The sequence below is a fragment of the Tamandua tetradactyla genome, chromosome 8, assembly GCF_023851605.1.
Source record: "Tamandua tetradactyla isolate mTamTet1 chromosome 8, mTamTet1.pri, whole genome shotgun sequence".
NCBI classification, from domain to species: domain Eukaryota; kingdom Metazoa; phylum Chordata; class Mammalia; order Pilosa; family Myrmecophagidae; genus Tamandua; species Tamandua tetradactyla.
In genome coordinates this window covers 83,422,925-83,450,390 of record NC_135334.1, presented here as the reverse complement: position 1 = coordinate 83,450,390, position 27,466 = coordinate 83,422,925, and the positions used below count along the sequence as shown (strand labels likewise).

At 42.5% G+C, this 27,466-nt stretch overlaps 2 protein-coding genes across 5 annotated transcripts in view; one reads left to right on the top strand and one right to left on the bottom strand.

Annotated features, from left to right (window-relative positions):
• Positions 1–13,538, top strand: part of SCUBE2 (signal peptide, CUB domain and EGF like domain containing 2) — an 81,165-nt gene extending 67,627 nt beyond the window's left edge. For 3 of the 4 annotated variants that reach the window (XM_077113947.1, XM_077113946.1, XM_077113945.1), the window contains 5 exons: positions 517–678; positions 2,714–2,911; positions 4,117–4,269; positions 9,361–9,440; positions 11,590–13,537. In XM_077113947.1, the coding sequence (XP_076970062.1) occupies positions 517–678; positions 2,714–2,911; positions 4,117–4,269; positions 9,361–9,440; positions 11,590–11,742 (746 nt within the window). In that variant the 3' untranslated portion in view covers positions 11,743–13,537. Of the gene's footprint in view, positions 1–516; positions 679–2,713; positions 2,912–4,116; positions 4,270–9,360; positions 9,441–11,589 lie in introns of all 4 variants that reach the window. The other variant, XM_077113948.1, reaches the window with a different exon arrangement.
• Positions 13,539–17,146: 3,608 nt separating this feature from the next.
• On the bottom strand, positions 17,147–27,450 carry LOC143644661 (uncharacterized). The gene is made up of 2 exons (XM_077113952.1): positions 26,989–27,450; positions 17,147–19,355 (listed from the first exon to the last, which is right to left on the bottom strand). Exons 1-2 carry the CDS (start codon positions 27,246–27,248, stop codon positions 19,307–19,309), a joined length of 309 nt encoding a protein of 102 aa, XP_076970067.1. The 5' UTR covers positions 27,249–27,450; the 3' UTR covers positions 17,147–19,306.
• Between the last annotated feature and the right edge of the window lie 16 nt (positions 27,451–27,466).

Below are 27,466 nucleotides of genomic sequence, written 5' to 3'. Positions count from 1 at the left end.
GAGGGATGATCAAAGGGAGATCAGTGGGTTTTGTACACAAGATCCCTTGTCTTTTTACCTCAAGCCTTCCTCCATCCTGGTCCCTTCATCTAGATCTCCCCACTCCAGAAGAGGTGCTATCCTTCTCCAGAACCCCTTTCCAGCTGCTTTTCCCAGGGAGCCCAGCTCTGAGTCCCCTATCATGATAGTTCTGCATCCTCTCAATACTCACAGACGTGCTCTGCATGAATATTTCAGTAGTCTCTGCATAAACTGTAAACTCTTTCAGGATACCCAAGTGCCTTGCTCCCTTGTATTTTTCTCAGAATCATTTGAGTCATTGGTCTTACCCAAGCCAACTATTTAGGGAATTAAGTGTTGATTAGCCCCAGATTGGTAGGAAAGCACTGATTCATTTGGGCATAAAAAATGTATTTCATGGGCTGTGAAACTTCTTTGTATTATACTAGTTTTGATGAAGATAAAAGTTTGTTTTGTTTTGTTTTTCCATTCTCCACACCTTCCTTCCCCCAACAGTTCAATGTTCTCCTGGACATTTCTACAATACCACAACTCACCGATGTATTCGTTGCCCAGCGGGAACATATCAACCTGAATTTGGAAAAAATAATTGTGTTTCCTGTCCAGGAAATACTACAACTGACTTTGACGGCTCCACAAACATAACTCAGTGTAAAAGTAGGTCTCTCTCTAAGGCTTTTCAGGGTACAAATTAAGAGGGCAAATGCCTGTACTTATCGGGGGGGGTGATGGGTCCCAGGTTCGTCTGGAACCTTGTAGACACTGTTAGAGGGCTACCCAGTCACAGCTCTGCAAACCTAAGCTGAAGGAGAGAGGCTTGATGCGCAAGTACTCACCATTATTGATCCTGGCTTCTTTCCCAGGCACATTCACAAGCTATAATTGCCTTAATTTCTTTCTTGTGGCATAACTTGAATTCAGCCCTGTTCTGCCAGCATTGTTTGAGGGACTGTTATATGCCAGGCCCTCTGCTGGGTACTCAGCTGATGCCAAGCAGAAGAAGTTGCTGTTCCTGTCATTGCAGAAAGCACAGTTGTGTGGGATTATAAAATAAGGAGCAGTTAACTTTGTCTGGATTGATGAGGAAAGGCTTCTGTAGGGCATGAGAAGGTTTTAATGGAGAAGGTAGGGGAAGAGCAGGAGAAAACCTTCAGAATGAAAGAGCATCTGGGGAAAGTCCAGACTCAGGAAAGTGAAACAGCTTTCAGCAGGCTTGTCCTGGACCTGAGCAAAGACAGTGCTGAAGGGAGTCTGAGATAGACCAGGAAGGGAATCTTTGAACACCATGCTTAGGAGTTTGGCTTGTATTTTATAGGAATGGAGAAGCAGATCATTCAAGGACTTGCTATTTGTTTTTACCATTATATAAAATTCTCTAGTAAAAGCTGAAAGTAAATCTCAGCTAATTCAGTATCATTAAGCCAGAAATCTGAGGGAACAAGGACGTGTTCAAACTGGAGGAGTTTTGGGATTGAGGGGGTCAGTGAATCATTTGAATTTTATGATGAGAAGGTTATCTAGTCTCCTCTCTATCCCAATAAAGACGAGCTTCCTTTTACAACATCTTTATAAGTAGTCTTCCCGTCTCTTTTCCACAGTAGCTGCAGTGACAAAGAAGTTAACAGTTCTCCTGTTATCTTAGTCTGTTGTAGGTTAGACTTTGGAGGTGTTAGAAAATTCTCCACTATACCAGGATGAAATCCGTTTTCTTGTTTTCCTACCCCCAGGTTCACAGTTGGCCTTATCAACCTTGTGGGATAGTTCCTTAGGCAGCCCCTCAAACTGGAAGGCAGTTCTCCTGGACCCCATGGCTCCTAATGCTCCCCTTTTCTTCCAAGAAGAAAAACCTGGTTTTTTTTGTTTGTTTGTTTTTAACTAGGAATAATAAACCCCAGTTATCATTAGGAAGGAAAAGGTAATCCCTCCCACATTTTCTCTTGCACATATTTACCTGACAGTTTTAAACAATGAGGTCCTTGAGGGCAAGGACTGTAGCTTTCTCCCTTCTGGGCTCCCAGATCATTTCATCACACTTGTTGGATGAGTGTGGATTCAATGAATGAAAACATGGTTGAGGTGGGGTGTGTGTGTGTGTGTGTGTGTGTGTGTGTGTGTGTGTGCGTGTGCACTCTTTTAGTACCAGGGAGTAGTATCCAGCGAGCCTTGTGCCAGACTGATGGCTAATAGGAGTTCTCCTCCCCACTAAAAAATAACATGTAGTCTCCACGGAGATGAAAGCAAAACAGTATGGCTGTCATTATCGTCATCAGAGGTCTATAAAAAAGGATCAACTCTTCTCTGCTGAACTCTATTCTCCCTTATTTTGACACGCCTAGAAGTTTGATGTGATGGGTTCCCCTGCCACTTAGACTTTTTAAAAAAATATTGAAAACAACCTGTCATCCTTTCCTTTGACAAACGTTTTTGCCTCTGTTAGTTGCCTGCCTCTGGCTAACGAGAAGACAGTGCCTCGGAACTCAGAGGGTTGGGCTGTGTGGAGCGTTCGTGTTGTTTGGCTCCCAGAAGGGGCCATGGGCATTACAGGAAGGACTCATTCCCAGGATGGGGTTGCTTCCACACCTCATCCTTCAGAGGTGAAAGGGATGCTGTGGTTCTCCTGAGCCAAGCTGGTGGTGGCTGCGACAGAGATACAACAGTATTGTGCTTTCATAACTCAGATTTCCTCTTCCAGACAGAAGATGTGGAGGGGAGCTGGGAGATTTCACTGGATACATTGAATCCCCAAACTACCCAGGCAATTACCCGGCTAACACCGAGTGCACATGGACCATCAACCCACCCCCAAAGCGTCGCATATTGATTGTGGTCCCTGAGATCTTCCTGCCCATAGAGGACGACTGTGGGGACTACCTGGTGATGCGGAAAACCTGTACGTCTCAACCTTCTGCTCCCCTCCTAAGGCCAGCTGGAAAGTCTCCCTTTCCTGTTGACCTAATCCCCAGGCTTTCAACGTGAGAAATTGGCCTAAAATGTCTCTTGCTTAGAACAGAAATGGGACATGAGTTTACAGAGTTTACAAGAAACAAAACTGAGAATAAAACCACACATTAGGGCCTCTTGCTGAACCCAGAGATAGTGATCCTTTAAGGCAGTCTTCTCCTTTATGCTCATTGGGGTTGTACCCTCTTCCATAAGGAATCAGAAAGCCAGTGAAGTGCATGCAGTGCTGACCCCATACTCTTGCCTTACCCACGGCAGGAACTCACAGTTTGGGGACTGACTAAGGCTGAGGACATGGTCTGTCCAGGAGAGGCCCTTCTTCCCATTTGATGCATGACTCAGTGTCCATAAAGGGACAGTGCTGTCAACACAACTTAGAAGCCGTGTAGTAAGTGAGCTCTGCAGCCAGACTGTCTGGACCTGAATCCCAGATCCACCTCTTACTAATTCTCCCACCTTGGGCATATATTCTTAATCTCACTGTGCTTCAGTTTCTTCACTTGTTAAAATGGGGAAGATAAGTAGTAGTTAGGTTATAGGGTTATTAAGAGGATCAAATGAACTAATAATTGCAAAGCACTTAGAATAATAGTGGCACATGAAACCACCAATATAAGTGTTTGCTGTTCTTATTGGTGGTTAAAATGTCTGGCTCTGTACTCAGGTATAGGTTTAAATGCTGACTTTATAACATACTATGTGACCCTGAGCAAATGTTTAATCTGTCTATAAAAGAGGTAACAATTGCACCACCTTCCAATGCATGTTGAAGGATTAAATGAGATAAAACCCATAAAGTGCTTAGCACACTACCTGGTTCTTAGGAAGTATGCAGTAAGTGGAGGTGATTACTATTAGATTATGGTAGGTCAGCTCTGGAATTTGAGGGTCCTCTTGCCAGCTCCTACAGTGAGTGCTACAGTCCAGGCTTATCCTTCCCTGGGGACCCACAGTCACCAGTGATACATACTTTATTTCCAGGATTTTTTTTACCATTATGATGGCTCAGCTGGGTCTGAAGATTTCTTGAGCATTATGGTTTGAGGGTGTGAAAAAGATGAGTGTTTGTTGTTTGTCTGCTGAGTAACAAGTCTTGATCTCCCCCCATCCCACCTGCCCAACTTCCCTTGGCAGCTTCCTCAAATTCTGTGACAACTTATGAAACTTGCCAGACCTATGAACGCCCCATTGCCTTCACGTCCAGGTCGAAGAAACTGTGGATTCAGTTTAAGTCCAATGAAGGGAACAGTGCCAAAGGGTTCCAAGTCCCATATGTGACGTATGATGGTAAGCACTGTGAAGCCTAGGCTGCTTCTCTTCTTTCGAATAAAACCAACTTGAGAGTCAGCTGGTGGATTGCTGACAAGCACACATGGGCAGGATGAGCAGAAAGGACATTGCTGACTCACAAGTACCAAATTTTAAACAGGCATTTGGGGACAATGACTATAGGGATGAAGAAGTATTTTAGAAAATAGAAGTAAGCATGCTCTTGGTGGATAAGAGCAGGGGTATTAAAGTCAGATTGACCTGGATGGGCCTGGGTATAGTCCCTTCTGTGACTTTCTATGTTACTTAACATTTCTAAACCTCATTGTCCTCATCTGTAAATGAGAAGAATCATTGGATTTAATGTGAAATAATCCACATAAAGTACTTGGTATAATACCTGGTACATGGTAATTGCTCAGTATATTAGCTTTTTATGATTGTGGCTTTTATTATATGGAATTCTAAGGGGGGGGGGGGAAAGACCCAATTTCTGGTCCTGGCTCTATTACTTACTCACTGTGTAACTTTGGGCAAGTCAGATGACTTCTTTGGTTTCATTTACTTCGTGTTAAATGAAGGAGTGGCCCATCTGAGCCCTGGGGCCCCACCCAACTCTGAGACTTGACTAACATTTACTAGGAACACAGATGAGCTGGACCTCGCCCTTGAGAACCTCACAGTCTAGTGAGGGAAGAGTCATTTGTTCATTTGTGAATTTATTCATTCATCCATCTGACAAATATTTAATGGGTGTCTGCTGGCCAGGAATTGGGCTTGGTGCTGGAGACAACGTGGTACATGGCAGAAATACACAAAAAGTATATACTATTATAGCTGTTCTAGCAGGATATGTACAAAGCACAGCGTGAGCATAGAAGAGGCATGGCAGTTCATTTTGCATGGGTTTTTCAAAGAAGCAGCGCAAACTCTCAAGAATATATGTTTTCTGGGCAGAAATGGGGAGGGAGATCTTTCAGGAGCAGGGAGTGGCATATGCTAAAGGATAGAAGCTTGGGAGAATATGGCATGTGTGGGTACTGATGAAGAGTCTTGTTTGGCCAGGGGAGAGGGTGCATGGGGTTTAGCAGTGAGAGATGTGACTAAATGGGCGAAATAGTCTAAGAGGAGAGCCTTGAATGCCAAGTTCAGAAGGGTAGGTTTAATTTTATAAGGAGCCATTGAAGATTTTTAGACCGACTAGTGGTAAAATTAGATGTATTTTGGAAAAGACAACATTATATGGCTTTCCTAGAAACACTTCACATGGTTCATTTCCAACATTCAACATCATCATACCTGTCCTACAGTCATCTGAAATGATTCCACACACCAAGACAAGGGCTCTTAGTACCAGATTCCTGGGGCAGACAGACACAATGCTTTTACGCAGCTCTGCTGAGAGAGACACAGAGCCTCATCTACCTGAGAGCAGCTCAACAGTCATCTCCCCTATCTGGAGTCAGGAAGGAAGCAAAAAAGACCCTGAGACCCCAGAATAAATGTCACCAAAGTTCACGTACTTTAATCTGGTTATTCTTAATTCTGCCACATGCAAAAATGTTTTGTCTTTTTTGATTAAAAAAAAAGAGTTATACAAATGATAAAATAAATTTAGTAGATTGAAATGCTAGTGATCAATGAAATGGAGGGATAAGGGGTATGGTATGTATGAATTTTTTTCTGTTTTCTTTTTATTTCTTTTTCTGAATTAATGCAAATGTTCTAAGAAATGATCATGATGATGAATATACAACTATGTGATGATATTGTGAGTTATTGATTATATAACAAGAATGGAATGAGTATATAGTAAGAATATTTGTGTTTGTATGTGGTTATGTATCATAAATAAAACAAAACAAAACAAAAACAAACAAACATAAAAGAGTTATAGCCTGAACCATGGGACATCACATGCAACCCTGGTGAGGCCTAAAAATAGTATGTCTTGCATGTATCATAGTATAAAATAGTTGAAAACTGCTGTTTTGGCCATGCAGAAGCCCCTTAGGTCTTCATCCAGAGTCTTTTTTTTTTTAAGCTTTTTTATTGTATAATATATACAAAGCAAACATATATACAAAGCAAAGAAAGAAAAAAGCAATCGTTTTCAAAGCACTCTGCAACAAGTAGTTACAGGACAGATCTCAAGTTTGCCATAGGTTACCATATCATCTTCTCAGATTTTTCCTTCTAACTGCTCCAGAATATAGGAGGCTTGGAGGAAAAACTAGTTTTTTTTTTATCATCAAATTGGCTTTTTTTGAGAAAAATAACATATATACCAAAAAACAATAAATTTCAAAGTACAGCACAACAATTGGTTGTAGAACAGATTTCAGAGTTTGGCATGGGTTACAATTCTACAATTTTAGGTTTTTACTTCTGGCCGCTCTAAGATACTGGAAACTAAAGGAAATGTCAATTTAATGATTCAGCAATCATACTTGTTTGTTAAACCCTACCTTCTCTGTATTCCATCTTTATTTTTTATCTTTCTCTCCCAGTCTTTAGGGGTATTTGGGCTATTCCCATTCTAACTTTTCCATGTTGGAAGGGGCTTTCAGTATTATGGGATAGGGAGATGAAACTAGCTGATGCTCTGGAGAGGCTGGGCCCATCAGGTTTCAGAACTTATCTGGTCCAGGGACCCATCTGGAGGTTGTAGGTTTCTGGAAAGTTACCCTAGTGCATGGAACCTTGGTAGAATCTTCTATATTGCCTTAGGTGTTCTTTAGGACTGACTGGAATGGTTTCGGTTAGGCTTTGGCAAGTTATTATAGGTAGCAAGGTCTAACTGAAGCTTTCATAAGAGTGACCTCCAGGGTAGCCTCTCGACTCTATTTGAACTTTCTCAGCCACTGATACTTTGTTAATTATACTTCTTTTCCCCTTTTGGTCAGGATGGAATTGTTGATCCCACAGTGCCAGGGCCAGACTCATCCCTGGCAGTCACCTCCCAGGGAGACTTTTACCCCCATCAGAGTCTTTTTAATCCTATTTTTCATACCAGATTTCAAACAAGTTTGATATCTGGTTTCCAAGCCCAGAAAAATAGAAATCGTATTTAGAAGGGGCTGGTGAGGCTGCTACAGACCAGCCCACTGATCACTGGAGGAGGATGAGAATTGCAGTTGTAGCTAACATATTTTGGGCATTACTGTGAGCCAGGTACGTGCTAAGTGCCTTTTTACATGGTACATTCTTCATGATCACCCCATGAAGTAGACATCATTATTTCCTGGTTTTACACATGAGGCTACTCAGGCTTGGAGATTTAAGTAACAAAGCCAAGGTCATATCCCCATGAAGCTGCACAGCTGGGATTGCCCCAGGTGTTTGGGCCCCGGAGCTTGCATTGTGAGCTACAACGCTTTACTGTTTTTCCAATGACACTTAGAACAAGTGAGAAGATGTGGTTGTTCTTAAAAGCAGAGGGAATATTTTTAAAAGAGGGTGTCTGGAAGCATTAGGTGTAGTGACAAACTGCCTCCCAATTCTGTCTTTAAAAAGTGAAATTCAGTGCAGCAACGGATGTTCCTAATAGTTAAGTCCCATCATCAAAAGGAGCTGATTCCCTGAGGCAGAGATGCTACAGCAGAGGGATTCAAAATGGAAAAAATTGTGCCCTCACTCATATTTTATATTTACTGAAAGTATAAGAAGAGCACATTAATAGAATACTAATGATATTATACACCTATTCGATTAGTTATTATGAGTGTTATACTATGCATTCCCATTTACCATCTCTTGACTGAGACTTTTCAAGACTTTCCTCCCACACAGTTTCAATGACATTTTTATAATGTGTTTTGCTTTGTTGCACATGATATGTATACAAAGGGGCATTTTTTTCGGTGTCTAAAAATTGGAAAAGGATTGTGTTTTCATATGCTTGATTTGAATTAGGACTAGGTAATATACTAGACTTAAAAGGAGGGAGGGGAATTTACATTTGAAGAGGAATTACTGTTTTCACTGTGCTTAATGTATATGTCAGAACCAAAAATAACTAATGAGAAAGTGAACACAGCTTTCCTCTCTTCCCCCAACCAACCGGAGAGAATCTTGTAGTTACTAGCCCAATTCTCAACCCCTCCCACCCACTCAAAAAAAAAAGGAGAGAGAGAAGAATATCATTTGGTAGATGAGACGTTTAATTGATTTTACCTATGTATTGATTTTACATGATGTGGGCAGAGAGAAAAAGAAGGGAGCGGAGGAAGAGAAGAAAGGGGAAAGGGAGAGAAAGCCATGAGTCTGAATGAGCTCACCCAGGAATGAGTACAGACATGAATTTAGAAGAGGAGAGGACTGAGCACTGAGTCTTGGGGCCTTCTTACAGTAAGAGGTCAAGGAGAGGATGAGGAAATACAAAGGATCCTCAGAGTGAGCAGACAGTGAGGAAGGAGACTGGTGTCCCTGAAGCTGAGTGATAAAATACATCAAGGAGGGAGGGCTGACTGGCCAGATCAGATGCATCAAGGAGGATGAAAACTGAGAGCTGATCTATGGGGTTTAGAAACGTGAAGGTCATTAGTAACCTCAACAGCAGTTTTGGAGGAATGGTGAGGACCAGAGCTGATTAGACTCTGGGTGTTGACAATTCTTTCAAGGAATTTTGCTACAAAGGGGAACAGAGAAATGGGATAGAAGCTGGAGGGAGAAGTGAGATCAAGAGAGGGATTTCTTAAGATCAGAGAAGTAGCTATGTTTACATGCTAATGGGAAAGACCAGAATCGAGAGAAAGTTTTATCGTGTAAGAAAGAAAAGGAATAATTACTGAAACAATATCTTTGATTTGTTGAGAGAAGATGGATCTGGTGCACAAAACGAAGAGACTTGTTTTGACTGGATGCAGAGGGTTCAGCTAAGGGAACAGCCTTTAAAGATGGGTGCAGATGGTGGAGGTGAATGGATGCGGTGATTGTGGTCTGTGGAGTTCTCTTCTGCTTGCTTTCTCGGAATCAGAATGGTAATCGTTCTGATAGCAGCCACAGAAAGGGCATTTCTCAGAGACTTAACAAAACATGAAGGAAAGAGTGAGTTTGGAAATAATTAAGACATGAGAATGCAAAACGATACGTCCTTTATTCCAACAGAGGATTATCAGGAGCTCATTGAAGACATAGTTCGAGATGGCAGGCTCTATGCATCTGAAAATCACCAAGAAATACTTAAGGTAAGTACGTACCTAGGGTAAACACAGCAGTTATGCACAGAGCACCTGAAGCACTATTGCAGGAAGATTTCCTCTTGTTCCATATTGCCATCTTTCAGACACCAAGTTTGCCCTGGGCTGAGGTCATTTTTATACCTTGGCCAGACTTAACTTTTTTTTTTTTTCAATCAGGTGAATGTCTACTATTGTCAAATAAAGTTGTATTTTTTTTAATTTGAAAATTTTTGTGTATGAGGGGAGGTGGAGATGGGGTGGGTATTTATAAATCCAAATCAGCCGCAAATAGTGTTTTCATATTAACTTCAACTAGTTAAGAATGTTAACTCCTTGTTTGCCCTTCAAAATTCACATAATTAGCAATATCACTTGCCATATCACTAACCCTATGAATATTTTTAAAATTTTGATGCTGCATCTCAACTGGTCAAGAAAAAGAAACAATTTTTTATATATTAAATTTTCCTTTAAAAATAATACTTAACTTTAGATGGATAATATGGTGTGTTAATATATCTCAATAAATTGCCTTAAAAAATAATACATGGTGCAAATGTTCTAAGAAATGATCATGATGAATACACAACTATGTGATGATATTGTGAGTTATTGATTATATATCAAGAATGGAATGATTATAGGGTAAGAATGTTTATATTTGTATATTGTTATGTTGAATAAAAAAAATTTCCATAATGTAAAATAAGTCATTTTAAAGTGAACAATTCAGTGGCCTTTAGTACATTCACTGTGCAATCACTACCTCAGTCTGATTTCAAAATATTTCCATCACCAAATCGAAATCCCCTACCTATTAAACAGTGACTCCCCATTCCTCTTCCTCTGAGCCCCTGGCAATCAGCTGTCTGTGCTCTGTCTATAAGGATTTACTTATTCTGGAGATTTCACATAAACAGAATCATATAACATGATACCCTTTGTATCTGGCTTCTTTTACTAAGCATAAAGCTTTGGAGGTCAGTCCACATTGTAACATGTATCAGCACTTCATTCCTTTTTACAGTTGAATAAAATTCCACTGCAAGTTCTTCATTTAGTTAATACATTCATCTGCTGAAGGGGACTTGGGTTGTCTCTACTTTTGGGTTACTGGGCATAGCGCTGCTTTGAACATTGATGCACAGCATCTGTTCTAGTCCCTGTTTTCAATTCTTTGGATATATACCTAGGAGTGGAGCTGCTGGGTCATATAGTAATTCTACATTCAACTTTCTGAGAAACTGTCAAACAGTTTTCCACAGTGATTGAACCACTTTACATTCCCACCCGCAACGTATGAGTGTTTGAATTTCTCCACATTTTTGCCAACACTTGTTATTTTCAGTTACGTTGATTATAGTCATCCTAGTGAGTATGAAATGGTATCTTACTTTGGTTTTATTTGCATTTCCCTAATGACTAATGATGTTAAGTATTTTTTCACGTGCTTGTTGGCCATTTGTGTATCTTCTTTGGAGAAACGTTTATTCAAATTCTTTGCTCATTTTTTATGTGTATTGTCTATTTGTTGTGAAGTTGTAAGAATTACTTGTATATTCAGGATACTAGACCTTTATGAGATGTGTGATTTGCAAATATTTTCTCCCATTCTGTCAACTGTCTTTTCACTTTCTTGAAAATGTCCTTTGATATGCAAAATTTTAAATTTTTATGGAGTCCTATTTGCCAATTTTTTGTTCTTGTTGCTTGTGCTTTTGGTGTCGTCTAAAAATCCATCGCCAAATACAAGGTTCTAAAGATAAAATAATAATAATAATAATAATACATGGGTAGAATGCTCGCCTTTCATGTGGGAGCTGTAGGTTCAATTCCCGGACCATGCTCCCAAGAAAAAAAAATCTCTAGTTGGGCAGGCCATGGTGGCTCAGCAGGCAGAATTCTCACCTGCCATGCCAGAGACTGGGTTTGGTTCCCCTCGATTCCTGGTGCCTGCCCATGCAGGAAAAAAAAATAATAATAATACATACTTAGATAATTAGGAAAAAATTAAAACTGGGAAAAAGATAAAAATCAGAAGATAGAATTTTCATGAAGTCTTTTTCTGTTAACGTTGGGTCATTATAGTTCCACTGCCTAAATGTCAGAATGTTTAAATATTTTGGCCCACTAACAAAAATTCTGTTCTTTTTAGGATAAGAAACTGATCAAGGCTCTGTTTGATGTCCTGGCACACCCCCAGAACTATTTCAAGTACACGGCGCAGGAGTCCCGAGAGATGTTTCCAAGATCTTTCATCCGATTGCTGCGTTCCAAAGTGTCAAGGTTTTTAAGGCCTTACAAATGACCCTGCCCCCATGCCAATCAGTGCAAATGTTCCGGCTGTGGACTTGGTGGGACAGAGCCGTCTGCCTTCTGCATGTCAGCACACAGTGGAGTACTGCTGTCTCCAGTATCAGTGACTCTTTAGAGTTCAATTTGTATAGGTAATACGGATATTTTGGTAAATTGAACTTGGTTTTTCTTTCCCAGGATTGTGGATGTGGACTGAGAATGGCTTTGGGTTGCAAGTGCTTCTCTTTGCTGTAGGCAGATGTCTTAGACAGAGCAAGGGCTGGGTGAGCTGGGCTTTGGTCAGCTCTCTGTCCTTCCTTGTTCTCACCCCTTCTCAAGGGGGCTATGGTGGAAAGGAGGGCAAAGAAGGGGCAGCTTTGTCTAAAATTTCAGCTTTCTCTAGCATGCCCCTTCTTAAGGACTCCTTTATAGGTGTTTGCAGGCAAACCAGGCAGAGCAGGAAACAAGGGCAGGAGGGAGAGCCCTCCAGGTGCCATTCACTGATCCTGGACCGGGGAGGACTCTGTTTCTCCACAGCCTTCACTAGCCTGTTTGACCTAAGTTTGATCACAGGAAATTGAGTTCTAAGCAGTGGTCATTAAAAAGTACTTAAAGCATAAAATTTTAGAAATAAAAGCTAAGCACTTCTGTGGACATAACGTGGACTTTTGATGGCCTTCCAGGTTGCCAGTTTCCACTCATAACAGATGTACAGTGCTATGCCTTCAGACTGCATTAGGGCTTGGAGAATTCTGGTCAGATGTGATCTCCTTGGTGGTTGAGTATCATCTACTCCCATGAAAAGGAGATGAGGAATACTGCCTGAGCAGTGCTGCCAAGATGTCCCACTTAACCAGGGGCGTAGGGGAGTGGGAGTTCTATCATGGGGGATCGGAGGTCAGGTGGGATGTGGTGAGGACCACATCATGTCTACCTTCCTTCCCACTCCCCAGGGTCAGGGACTGACTCTGCCCCGAGGAGATGAGCAACACCACTAAGGGTGGCCTTGTTCTCTTACTGGGGACATCACTGCCAGAAGCAGCTACAAAATTCCAGGCCTCTAAGTGCATGCCTCAGAATCACCTTACTCTCAGTTGACACAAACAGGCCTCACAGTTATTTACTCCTTTGGGAACCTGCATTCTCATTATTGAATTTTTAAAAATTTAAATCCACAGGCAAAAATCTCATTACAATGAATAAAAAAGGATCCTATAAAATAAACTGCTATTTCCCTAATGAATGGACTGACCTCACACAACCACTGTTTTATTTCAGTAACAAATGATTCTGTATACAATCAATTCTGTATACCAAAGTACTAAAAAATATGTTTAAAATAGTTCTTAAGAATACAAAGACCATTTCATCATTATTGAACTTAATTTTCACCTCAGTGGGCTAAAAAAAGAACTTATATTGATTTTTTTTTAAAGTACTAATCAAACTTTCTTTATTTGGATGGGCCCTAAATAGCCACTTTCAGATTTCTCTTCAAAAGTTTGACCATGTTCATTAAAAATAAAAAATCATTAAACAAGTACTTGGAATTTGTTGAACTGGAAGTTGGTCTCTATAGCTGAGTCTAACCATAAGTTATTTGTCTGCATGAGCACTGCTGATTTCACAAGAAGGCTAGGAATGGGAATACTCTGGGGCTTGGAAGGAGGGTGCATAAACCCTGGTCCCTGTGAAGTGTCTTCCAGTTGCTGTGCTCCCAGTACAAGCACAAAACCTCCTCTCTACACCTAAGAGAGGTAACTTAGATAACTACCCTAAGAGATGCTTTGGTCATGTTGGTAGGCTACCTGAGGCCACTGTTGCTACCTGCTAATTCAATAAATATTTATGGGTATCTTCTCTGAACTAGGCATTGCTCTAGGCCCTAGAGATGTGCAGTGACAAGTCAGACAAGGTCCCTGCCATCATGGAGTTTATATTTTAAAAGGAAGAGGCAAACAATAAACCAATAAATAAACATGAAAAGTATCAGCTAACAAAAAGTTGTATAATGAAAAGTAAAATAGGCTAATGTAACCAGACTATTTCAGAGATTGTGAAAGTCCTCTCTGAGGAAGTAACATTTAAACTGAAAACTAAATATCAAGGGTTTAACCTTGGGGGGAAAACGGGGAAGCCATCCCAGATAGAAGAAAATCAAGTGCAGACATTCTCAGGCAGAAACAAGCTTGTGTGTGCATCACAGTCTAGTGAGAAGGTGAGTGGGACAGGAGAGGTTGAGGAGCTGGACAGGGGCCAGATCACATCAGGCTCTGAAATCTAGAATGAGGGGTTTGAGTTTAATTCTGATTATGTTGTGAAGCCTTTTTAAGTTGAGCATTTTAAGCAGAAGGTTTTAAGCCAAAGGCTGACATGATCTAATTTATGTTTTGAAATGATAGCTGTGGCTATTGTATGAAGAATGGAGGCAGATAGAGCAGTTGGGCTACTGCAATAGACCAAATGACCATACAGTTGGGAGATGAGGATGTTGTCTGGGATTAGGGTGGTAGTACTGGATATGAGAGAAGTAGAAGGATTCTGGACATGTTTTGGGGAAGAATCAACAGAACTTGCTGATCAGGATTGGCTGTAAGGGAGGAGGGAAAGACATGAGTCACTGTTTCATGTTGCCTGAGAAATTGGGTAGATGGTGAAGACTAGAGGAGGAGCAGGTCTCTGATATGGCAATATTTAATGCATGTCTGCAGATTCTGACTCTCCTGCCACAGAAAGCTGGGGTCTGCATCCTTCCCCTGGAATCTGGCTCTGTGACTGCTTGACCAATATTATTCAGCATAAATGGCACTGTGTAAGTTTCTGGACCCAGGTCTTAAGAAACTACTAGTTTCCACTTTTTCTTTCTGGAAACCCCCCACACTTGAAGCTCAGCTATCATGCCTTGATGAAGCCATGACAACCCTGGAGAAGCCATGTGGGAAAGAACTGACCCCTACCAACACCACACACTGCACACATATATACACACGCATACATGTTGAGCTGAGCTCCCAGGTGACAGGCAGCAAAACTTGCCAGCTCTGTGACTGAGCCATCTTGGAAATGGATTCTCCATCCCCAAGTCAGGCTGATGCTTCATGGAGCAGTCCCCATCAAGCACTATCCAAAGTGAAGATCTGTGAGCAAAATCAATGATTACTGTTATCATAAGTAACAGTATCAGTATTTGGGGTGGTTTCTTATTCAATAATAAGAAATAGAATAAGGGAAGAAGATTGAGAGTCCTATTTTGGCCATGCTAAGTTTGAGATGCTTATTAGACATCCAAGGGGAGAGTTCAAATAGACAGCTGGTTCTATGAAGTCCCAGGAGGGGTCAGGGCAGAAATATAAATTTTGGTATCACAGAATAAAGATGAGACTGGTTGAGATCTGGAGAAAAATGTGTAGATAAAGACCAGGGAGCTCTGAATTCTGGAATCTCCTATGGGCAAAGAAACCAAGACTTTAAGGAGCTGCTTAGTAAGTAAACAGGAAGAGGTTGGAGCTGAGCTTCTACCTTCCCTTCAAGAGAGCTAGTTCTGTGGGTGAAATCTGATGGGGAGTGGAATCTGTACAAGTCCTTCCTTCCAGCTGTGGTTATTGTTCTTTAGTCATACTGAAGTACTACATTTACGGATTTAGCAATTTAGTTGCCCTTGAGTTTCCATTGCTAATAAAAGAATTTTTTCCTTTTCACACTAACAGATGGTTATCTTCACTTTGGGAAATTGCTTCCTCTGAATCATTCTCTGAGCTGTTAAGTGTGTTGTCTGTAGGCACTCTGAATTTAAGTTTGCAGGTGATTTTAAAATATCATATGGAAACTTGGGAAAGGGGGTGGCTGCACAGCAGGAAGCAAGGACTCATTTGCCCTCTAGCAGATCTTTGCAGGAAGATGCTCCAGAGCTACTGTCTGCTGCAGACCATGAAAGCTGGAGGACAGGGGCCCATATCATACCCAGCCACGATCCTCTCCTCAACCCAGAAGAGGTGCTTCCCATACGGCAATCAGTAGCTCTCCTTCCTTCCACATAGCAGGAGGGTCTTGGGAAGTTTACCCAGATCTACACCACTTCTGGCCATCATTTGGGAGGCAAATGGATTTGGTGAGGCTGGAGTAAAGCAACTCCTCACTAAGTAGAGGAGCCTCCTTACCTATGGCACTCTACTAGGCAAGCCATCAGCTACCTCTGAATCCAGATCCTGGGAGTGGCCAGCAGGGATCTTTACACAGGAAATTAAAGGCCTTGGCAAAGTTCCCTTTCTGTGACCATTCACTCCAGGAACCTGTGAGCCCAGTTTAGGGGTGTTCTGAATGTATGTGGTACCCTGTCTCTTTCCCCTTTTGGACAGTCATGATCAGCATGCAGGAGACCATCTGTGTTAGATTCAGTTGTCAACTTGGCCAGGTGAGCATACCTAGTTTTGTTGCTGCGGACATAAGCCAGTGGTACGTGAACCTCATCTGTTGCTAATTACATCTGCAGTTGGCTAGGAGGCGTGTCTGCTGCAATGAGCGACGCTTGACTTAATTGGCTGGTGCTTAAATGAGAGAACGCAATGTAGCACAGCCTAAGCAGCTCAGCATTCCTCATCTCAGCACTCGCAGCTCAGCCCAGGCCTTTGGAGATGCAGAAAGGAGTCACCCCAGGGAAAGTTGTTGGAACCCAGGGGCCTGGAGAGAAGGCCAGCAGAGACCATCCTGTGCCTTCCACGTAAGAAAGAGCCTCAGTGGAAAGTTAGCTGCCTTTCCTCTGAAGAACTAACAAAATAAATCCCCTTTTATTAAAAGCCAATCTGTCTCTGGTGTGTTGCATTCCAGCAGCTAGCAAACTAGAACACCATCCTTGGGGGCCTATTGGCTCAGCAAGGCTGCTCCTGTGATTGATGTCAATGATATAGCCACAGAGACATTACTACTAGGCATGGATCACTTTCCAGAGAACACATAGAGTCAAAATAGATTTCATAAGTGAAACCACCTTAATTCACAGTTAAGTTGCTCTAGTTGAATAAAAGGAATATAAAATAAAAACTACCCATTACAAGTGATAACAACTCAGCATTGCTTGGTTTTCAGAGTATCTCATAAAGGGGATGAGACTGCAGACTTTAGTTACGAATAATTCTTTGTTATGTGTTTGCTCATTCCGTCAGTTAAGCAATAAATATTTATTGAAGGCCTCCTAAGTGCCTGGCTTTGCAGTAGCTCGAGATAATGTAGTGAGCAAAATAAAGCCCCTGCCCTTGTGGAAACTAGATCCTAGTTGACAGACAATAAACATGCAATGTAAAGTCAAGTAGTGATAAGTGTTGTAAAGGAAAAAAAGAAGGGCTAAGGGATGGGGTGGGGGGAGTTGCTATTTTTTTTTTTTTTAAAGGAAAGACAGAGAGAAGGCAGGAAGGATAGAAGGAAGAAAGGGAAACATTTTTAAACATTTTATTGTTTTATTGTATTCTGTTTCTCCGTTTTTGTTACATGGGCTGGGGCCGGGAATCGAACCGAGGTCCTCCGGCATAGCAGGCAAGCACTTTGCCCGCTGAGCCACCGCGGCCCCCCCTATTTTTGATAGAGTGAGCTCATCACTGGAGTCATGAATCCAGGCCCCTCCCAGGGCACTGGCTTCTCAAAACAAGCTTGGGAGCATGGGCCCTGGCAAACTCCTTTACTGGCCAAGGAAGAATTTGACATTTCATCTCACGCTAGGCTAACCAAGGTTCCAAGTTGTGAACAGCCTATTCGCAATTTCTAGCCCAGGCGCCACCTAGCGGTCACAGAAAACAACTGCCTTGGAGTTTAAATGCCCATAATTCAAAGGGCATGATTCAACAAAATGTTAACGATGGGGCATTGGGGACTAGAGATGTGGTTTAACTACTGATTTATTGCATGATGTTTGATACAGCTGTCCGAATTAGAGAGTTTTAGTTTAGATATTTTCCTTCTCTCTGCCTGGCCTAATGACTAATGACAGGATGGGAAGTCACTGATTCAGGTCATTGCAAACTATCAACAATGCTCTGAATCATGCACATACATCCACACACGTTCATTCATTCATTCGGTGCTTGTTAAGATCTAGGTGCCATGTCAGGCTGGATATACATTGCAGAGACAGGGGAGAAAAAGAAGTTAATAAAATGATGAGAAAAAAAAATCATTTCATCATAGTAATCTTGTGTATTTTTCCACCACAGATAGTTCCAGGAGCTACCATGCCCATCTCTGTTGGACCATTCTCTAATCCCAGATTCTATCCTAGGAATGAGGGATAACTTTGAGGCATAGTTTAGAGGTTTTTGCCTTTTTTCCTGCATTGTGCAAAAGGTAGGAATACAATTCCACCTCAAATCTGAGGCTTGGTTATGGTCTTGCCTTATTACACCCTCTGATGTTGAAAAAAAAAAACAGTTGTTGATCAGGAAATGTCCTGGGAAGGACAGAAGTCAGAAATGTGTGACATGGTCATACTCAGAAGAATGTGGCAGAAAGTATGAGCTTGGGGATGAAACCTGGCTGGGCTTGCTGTGTTCAGCCCACGGCAGCCTTATGGGTAACTCACAGTGTGTGACCACAGATTGGTCATTGCCACATTGTGCCAGTGCTGCTGTGTGTATACAATGCCTGGTCATCTGTATAAAACTGTCAACCATGTAGCAGATGGTGATGGTGGCAAAGCAAAAAATATGCCTGGAATCCAGATGGCTTGAGAAACACAACTTTTAGGGTTAATCAGGTGTTTCCAATGATGTGGGTGCAATATAAAAGGACGAGTATGCCCTCTCAAGGTTTCCCATGAGGAACAGGGGAGACTCAAGCAATATCATACACATAGCATCTCCCCTTCCAGTATTCCTTTTGTGTTCTTCTGAGAATGCATTCTCTCCTTTTATCACAGCAAAAGATAGCTTCTCTAAGATTTATATATCATAATGTTCATTATCTCCAAGACTCCCATTATGTTCTCTGCAGTATCTGGATTTATATTCTAACTCTGCCACTTACTAGCTTAATTCATTAACTTTTCTGCCTCAGTTTCCTCATGTGGTGAGTAAAGATAATGATAGTACCTACCGAAAAGGGTTGTTGTGAGAATTAAATGAGTTTATAATGGAAAAACTCCTGGAACACTGCCTGGCATGTAGAAAGAGTTCAGTAGATGTTAACTGTCATCATCATTTTCATTATCATCTCTACCTCCCAATTCTTGAGACTTGAGAAGTTAAATCCAAGATGCAGTCTCTAAAGGGATTCACACTCTGCTGGTTTCTCCCATCCCACTGAAACAGAAAAGTATTTCACATTGAAGCAGGAACAAAAGCCTGCAATGTCTGATTTGGTTCTCACATAAGACCTTTTGAAAACATCTATCCTCCTGAGCTGAGAAGATGAACATGCTTTTCCAATCCCTAAGACTAGTTCTTATAGGTCAGGAACAGTGCACAGATAAACACAGAGGCCTGCCAATTCTTCATTGTTTCTTATTTCCAATCTTCAGCCCCTAATACATGAAGATGTCAATTAATCTCCTTGCTGAGATCAGAATCACACATTCTTTCTCAACTTTGATGTTTCTAGCATGGCAGAGTCCGACTTCTGGCTCCAGGTAAGCAGTGTTGAGGGCTGTAAGCAATAAAGTCAATGAGAAGACTCACGTTAGTAGGATGTAAACTCATGGCCCAAAAGAAACAGTGAATAATGTCCATGATCCCACACTGTCAGTGGGACAAAGCCCCTATTTAAGACATGAGGGCAGAGACCTGGCCAAGTGGGTCTGACCACTGTGCAGCATGTGCCTGGGGGAGCACAAAACTCAAAGTCGAATGCGCTAATGGAGTGTGGACAGCCTGGGAAGAGGTAATTTCATCTTTAAAAAAAATCATGAATGGCAGTAGGGGAAGTCAGTATATACAATGGAAAATCCAGATAATACCTCTATCAGATTATCAGAATTAGCATTTCTAATAAAGGACAGATGGACATTATGTGCCTCCAGATGTGATACCCTGAGAAGGACATAACATCTATACAGTACTCAGGCCAAGAATGCATAGCTTCAATCTAAATACAAGAAAACATCAGACACACACAAAATAAGGAATCTTCTATTAAAAAAGGATTTGAACAATAAATAAGTTGTACATCAACAAAATAAAAAACTTGTGCCTGAAAGGATATCATAAAGAAAGTAAAAAGACACTAATGCAAAATGTTAAAAATGGGGGAGAGTACATGAGAACTTTGTATTTTCTGCATTAACTTTGCTGAATGATACTCTATTGTATGGATATACCATAATAAGGATATATCATATTTTGTTTTTGCATTCATCAGTTGGTGGACATTTGGGTTGTTTCCACCTTTCGGCTATCATGACTAATGCTGCTGTGAACTTTTGTGTACAATTTTTTGTGTGGACACGTTTTCATTTCTCTTGGGTATATACCAAGGAATGGAATTGCACGGTCATATGGTAACTATGTTTAAACTTTTGAGGAACTTCCGTACTGTTCTCTAAAGAAGCTGGAAATGTCTCTAATTTAAAAAAGTGAAAAAACCCACAGAATGAGAGAAGACTTTTGCAAATCATGTATCTGATAAGACACTTGTATCTAGACTATATAGAGAATTCTTCCATTCAAATAATAAAAAGACAAATATTAAAATAGGCAAAGTATCTAAATAGATATTTCTCCAAAGATATACAAATGGCCAATAAACATGTGAAAAAGATGCTCAATGTCAATAGCCATCAGGGAAATGCAAATAAAAACCATATGAGAGACCATTTCACACTCATTAGGTGTTCTAGTTTGCTAGCTGCTGGAAGGCAACACACCAGAGATGGACTGGCTTTCAATAAAAGGGGATTTATTTAGTTAACATATCGTTCTTCAGAGGAAAGGCAGCTAACTTTCAACTGAGGTTTTTTCTTACGTGGGAAGGCACAAGGTGATCTCCGCTGGCCTTCTCTGCTGGCCTTCTCTCCAGGCCTCTGGGTTCCAACAACTTTCCCCGAGATGATTCCTTTCTGCATCTCCAAAGGCCGGGGCTGAGCTGCGAGTGCCAAGGTAAGGTATGCTGAGCTGCTTGGGCTGTGCTACGTTAAGCCCTCTCATTTAAGCAACAGCCAATTAAATCAAACATCATTTGTTGCAGCAGGCACGCCTCCTAACTGACTGCAGATGTAATCAGCAACAGATGAGGTTCACATGCCATTGGCTCATGTCCACAGCAACACAACTAGGTATCTTCACCTAGTCAAGTTGACACCTGAATCTAACTACCATGTTAGGATATAGCTATACTCAAAAAGACAGATCATAACAAGTGCTGACGAGGATGTGGAGAAATTGGAACTCATTTGCATTGCTAATGGAAGTGTAAAATGGTGCAGCTTCTTTGGAAAACAGTATGGAAGTTCCTCAAAAGTTCAAACATAGTTACCATATGACCGTGCAATTCCACTCCTTGGTATATACCCAAGAGAAATGAAAACGTGTCCACACAAAAAATTGTACACAAAAGTTCACAGCAGCATTAGTCATGATAGCCAAAAGGTGGAAACAACCCAAGTGTCCACCAACTGATGAATGCAAAACAAAATATGATATATCCTTATTATGGTATATCCATACAATAGAGTATCATTCAGCAATAAAAAGGAATGAAGTACTGATGCATGCTACAACATGAATGAACTTTAAAACATGCTAAATGAAAGAAGCCTGTCACACAAAAAAATAATATAAAAACATTTGTACAAAATATCCAGAATAGACAAATCCATAGAAACAGCAGAAGAGAGATTGTTGAGGGTTGGGGGTTGTGAGAAATAGGGAGTGACTGTTTCAGTGTATTTGTTTATTTTGGGAAGATGGCAAGCTTCTTCCATCCTAAAATCGATTGTTGTAATGGTTGCACAACTCTGTGACTATATTAAAATACAATGAACTGTATATTTAGGTGACTTTATGGTCTGTGTATCGTATCTCAATAAAAGTTATTAAAATGGGGTGCTGTGTTCATCACAAAGGTCTATGTCATAAAATATAAAGAAAGTTATGGAAATGTTCCAGATTAAAGGATAAAGAGACATGACAATCAACTGCAATACCTGACCCTGGCCTGGATCCTGTATACTGGAGGACTATGCAAAATTAGAACATGAATAGTAGTTTAGAGAAAAGCATTTTATCAAAAAAATTTATGTAGTTCATATCTGTACTATAGTTATGTAACAGAAAAATCCCTATTCTTAGGAAACACACATGGAAGTACTTAGGGGTAAAGAGTTTAATATATAACTTACTCTCAAATGGTTCACAAAAAAATTTGTGTGTGCATATATGTTTGGAGGGGAAACAAATGATAAAGTAAACAGGGTAAAATGTTAGTAATAGATGAATTTGGCTAAAGAATATACAAGTAAGTGTTCTTTTGTACAATTTTTATTTTTGCAACCTTTTGTAAGTTTGAAATGGTTACTGAATAAAACATTTTTAAATAATCCCAAATGACTCTTCTCTCTGGGCAGTGGAGAGCCATGTGAAAATAGGTCGGCGTGAACGCTATGAATATCTGTGTGTGTGTGTGTGTGGCTGTGAATGTGTCTGCACACCAGGGAGTAATAACATACTCCACAGAGCGCTTCCCTCTCTGCTGCTGTTTACTCCTAGGCTCTGTGGCCTGCCCAGTGAGCCAAAACCTCTCACTTTCACACCCAAGCAGAATACTCTGTTACTGTGAGGAAAGGAAGTGCTCCTGAGGCCGACAGTGGTTATGAGGCATGAGCTGCCGGTAGGCTTTTCCCCCCACTGGCTGGCTGGTTAAGCCTAAGCTTTGCTGTATTCTGAGAAGTGTGCCATTTTCAGAGGTCCCATGTCCAGACTGAAGAATTATGTACCCACTGGCCTCGAGAGAGCTTTTCTTTCCCCAGGTTCTCTATCTATTTAGAGGAGTGGAAGGAAAGAAAGAGGAACAGGGTTCATATTTATTGAGGGCCACTTGCTATCAGGTTCTGGGTTTTACATATATTATCTTATTTAAACCACATAGAATTCTGCCTGATGAATAAACAGAGGCTCAGAGAGCTTCAGTAACTTGGCCAAGGTCCCACAGCAAGCAAGGAGCAAAGCTGATATTCAAAGTCAAAAGCCTAGACTCCCCCGCTTCCATCAGACACTCTTGCTTCAGATACTGAGATTCCCACCCCCGCCCCCTTCCCCCCTCCCCTGCCCTCCACCCCGCTTTCTGATTTCAGGTCACAGCCTGACCTCATCCCATCATTGTTGACAGGAGTGGATTCAGCCAGCTTTGGAAAACACCAGCAGGGCTGCCATCAGCCCTCTTTTTGAGGCCATGGTGATGTTGGGACTCACTCTGAAGGAAGAGGACAGAAATATCTCTTGTCTTTGCTTTAGCCTGCCAAGGGAGACACAGTCTTAACTCTGGGCACCAAGTTGTTGGCACCATGTAGCCCAGGATCTGGCACAATCTGGCACCTGCAGCAGCAGCTGTTTGGAGAATCTTCCTGCCAGAAGGAGTCAAGATGGTGGGGAGGGTGCCAGAAGAAGAAAGAGACTGTAGCTAAAAGGGTAGGAAGGTAGGCAATGAGGATTCCTGACAGTGGCCATTCTTCCTTTTTCAGGGTGTACCCAAGGGCAAAGTCTGAGGCAAAATACAAGGGGTAGGAAAGCGAGGAGGTTAAACATTCCCTGGTGGTCTCCCCTTTCTTTTCTGTTCTTCCTTATTCATTTGGCTTCCCAATCTCAGCACGCCTCCAGTATTCCATTCTCAAAGGCTTTCCTGTTAGCCGAAGTCTCAAAGGAGAGTTTCTTAGAGAACAGGTTATAAGCTTAGAGGTACAAAGAGCCATCACACAGGAAGAGCCTACCTAGCATCAGCTCAGAGGAAGGAAGAGCTGAGACATAGTGATGATGTTATTGGGGCCTTTGGATCAAGCCATGCCTGAGCCCCTGTACTTTTTAATTAAAGGAGTGAAAAAGTTTGAATTTGGTCACTTATAATAAGAACGACACACAAAATTCTAACTGAAAGAGCAATGGCTTGTATAGTATATTTTTTCAAGAACAATTCCTCTATAACAATCAGGGTAGGATGCAGAGAACTTAACAACTTTACAGTGGAGCCACCTGATGTGATAAATCTAGAATCAGGGGCCCCAGGAAGAGAAGGAGGCCTGGCCCTGCCTCAGGAGCCTTGGCTCCAGGGAGAGGGTAAAATGTTCTTGTCTGGTTTAAGTTGCCTGAAGCTCAGACTGGGTAGGAGCATAGGCCAAGGCAATCCTAAGTAATGATAGTAGCTACCTTCTGCTGAGAAAATTGTATACTTTTACATACTATTTCATTTGTCCTCATAGCAGCCCTGAGAGCTATATACGTTATTAGTGCCATTTCTTAGGTGATGAGTAGAAGCTCAGAGTGGTGAAATAACTCACGAGTCACATAGCCAGCAAATGCAAAGTGGGGATTCAAACCCAGCGTGTTAGACTCCAAAATCTATGCTTTTTTTTTTTTTTTTTTTTTTTTTTTTTTGTAAATGAAGAGATTTAATTTAAGGATTTGGCTTATGCGATTGTGGGGGCTGGAAGGTGTGAAATAGGCAGGCTAGGCCAGCAGGAGTTGATGCTGCTGTCTTTTTTCTTTTTTTTTCAAAATCTATGTTTTTAAAAACTACTTTGTACCTCCCCCAAAATGAATCAGTGGGGCAATTAGCTATATAGAGAATAATTATCTTCTTTTGTTGATATGGTCCTGGACAGTTTACAAAGCCAATTGTATACACAATTTCACTTAATCTTCACAAGATGTGGTAACTGAGGCTCAGAGGTAGGAAGTAACTTGCTCAAAGTCATTTGGGCAAACTGGTGACCCTCTCAAAATTGAGCGGTCCAATTTGCAGTCTGCGGGAACTTGTGGTCTCTGTACAGGGGATGGGGGCCAGTTTCACCACAGTGACCCTTGTTTAAGTGCAGTGATGGTACTAGTCTGTCTCTGACAGGTGAGGGCCCTAACCAGTGTTGTGGCAACAGGTCCAATCGCAGAACACAAATTCCACTATAGCAAAGAGCTCTGCATTCACAAAAAGATTCCTAGCTTTAGCCAGTGTCCCATTTGTTCTTCAGTGACAGTTGATATGGCTGGATCCCAGTTCAATCAAAGAGATTCAGCCTCCTGGTGTTCCCAGAGGGAATCTAGCTGTGTGAAAGGAGCCCCTGTCTTCTGGCAGGGCCATCCTCAGAAAAAAAAAGCCTGCATTACAGGATGAAGCTGAACTGTCATGGGAGTGTGGATTCTGGCCCCTCCCCTAGAGCTTTTGCCTGCTTGGCTTCCTCCCTGAAGAAAGGAGCTGCCCCTGCCCTCGCTGTTGAGCCTGTCCTGATGCTTTGTTGAGCTCAGAGGTGCCTGTCCTAAAGAGAAAAGGCAAGGCTGTCTTTCACCGTTCCCAGGGTGACCCGTGCCTGGAGGAGTGACCAGGCAGGGATCCAGAGAACAGGAGAGAAAAGGTCAGGGCACCACTGTTGTTCCCTGCTGGAAGTATGCCAGGGGACTGGGAGGTGAGCTGCAATCTCACCCCTTTCCCTGCTCTCCCACCAGAAAAGCCTGTTTGGGGTTTGTGGGGATAGGTTGGCAGGGTCAGGAATCCAGCCCTCGACCTTCCTTGGAGCTAGGCGAGTAGCCTTCTGGATGCTTTCTCACAAGCAGTCTGTCTGTGCTCTCTGAATCTGGAGCACACGTTGAAGGTAGGACCAGAGGAAAAGAAGCAGGTTCAGGAGGTCACACCCAACGCTTCTAGGGCAGTCCAGCACAGATTCTGGGGACAGGCAGTTCTGGGTTTAAATCCCAGTTCTATCACTTGTTTTTCTTGGACAAGACTAATTTCTCGCCGTACTTATATAAGTATTTATTGAGCTTTCTACATGCTAGAGATCCAGTGCTAAGAAACAAGTAAAAAGGACTCTTCTATTTTCTTGAAGCTTACAATCTAGTGAGGGAAATAAATATTAATCAAAGCAAGGGGGAAAAAACAAACAGATGAAATGTTCAGAGATGAGATAGACAGTATATAATCAGGGAGACTTCACTCACTCCCAAAAGTCATAGAAAGTTTTCCTAAGATAGGTGCACAGGTGGTTCAGTGGTAGAATCCTGGCCTTTCACGCAGGAGACCTGGGTTCGATTCCCAGACCATACACCCCCTAAAAAAATAAAAAAAGAAAGTTTTCCTAAGAAATGAAAACACAGCTGGGATCTGGAAGAAGCATGTGTTTACTTAAGAGGATGGAAGGGGGCATTCCATGCAGAGAGAACAGGATGTTCAAAGGTAGGCCATTTGGCAAAAGAGAGCATGGCTTCTCTAAAGAACTGGAAGACAGAGCAGGAGGCTGAATACAGAGTACAGAAGCAAGTGGGGCAGACCCACTTGTGGATCTTTATCTTAAGAGCAATAGGAAGCTTTATGAGGTACCCTAAGCAGGGAGGTGGGATGATCAAACATAGTTGGAAAAGATTACTCCAGCAGCCTGTGGGCAATGGATTGGAAGAGAGCATGGTGCTTTCTGGAGGTCTCAGACACTTTTCTGCAAACTGAAGATAATAATGCTACTTTTTCACAAGCTGTTGCCAGGATTCAATGAGATAATGCACTTTAAGTCTTTATCCCTCTACCTGACACATTCTAAAGGCTCAATAAGCGACATTAAATGTTACCTCATTTTTGGTTCTCTGCAGAGGTCTTTCTGCTACATGCCTGCTCCAGTGAGATGTAACAAGAGAGGGTGAGATGGAACAAGTAGTGGTATTTCCCAGGTTGGAAATGAGGTTTGTATCCAGTCACATAGTCGTGGAGGCCAGAACCCAGGATGCCTGAAGGCACTATTAGATTGGTGTAAAAGTATGAATGATTTACGAAGACAGGTGGGTTTAAATTGCGCTTGGAAGGATGCTAGAGAGGCGGCAAAAGATCTTCCTACAGTTGGCCCTAGCCTTAGCTGAGGAATACTGGTGCTTTCCTGCCAGGTGTAGAGGTGTAGGGCTCAGCCTCGTGTCAGTCCCGAGGAGGCTGGGACCCTCGCCACTCATCAGCCCGGGGCAAACCTGCGGTCTCTCCGCCCGCGGTACTTCTCCCGCTCGGAAGTGCGGGTGCCCGGCCGCTGGCAGAGGTGCCAAGAGGAGGGAGGGTCTCCCGGGAGCCCGTTCCAGCCCGTCACGTGGACTGGTGGGTGGGGACCGACCTGAAGTTTGGAGAAATCCTGAGCTCTCCCAACTCCGGAGTGCGCCGCCCATCCTCCAAAGCCCGGACTGCGGGCGCGGAGGTGGGGGTGCCGTACCGTGGATATCTGCAAAGTGAGACAGCGGCGCAGGCGGAGGGACTCGGGCATGGCCCAACTGTCAGTGATCCCGGGGTCTGCCACAGCTTGGACAGGTGAGCCAGGACCCGGGAGCCGCGGCTGGGGTGGGAGGGGCTGCTCCAGCACTGGGCCCCACACCCCATCCCCGTCCAGAGGATGTGGAGCACCCACAACAGGAGGAGGGCGGTTGGATTAGGCGACCGCGGTGGATCCTTCGCGGTACAAGTCAGTCGCGCCAACTCCACCCACTCCTCGCTAGCTCTTCTCTGCGCCCGCTGGCCTGTGCGGAGCTGGGCGGTAGACGCGCGGACGCCGGGCCGCTGGGCCCCGGGTTGGGGCGCTGTCCCGGCCCCGCCCCCCG

Bases quoted from the DNA above. Each gene is read 5' to 3' on its own strand.
- LOC143644661 (XM_077113952.1), bottom strand. From the start codon at position 27,248: ATGGGGTGTGGGGCCCAGTGCTGGAGCAGCCCCTCCCACCCCAGCCGC. The intron at 19,356-26,988 runs GTCGGTCCCCAC...TATTGCTTACAG, and splicing joins AGGATTTCTCCAAACTTCAG to CCCTCAACACTGCTTACCTG.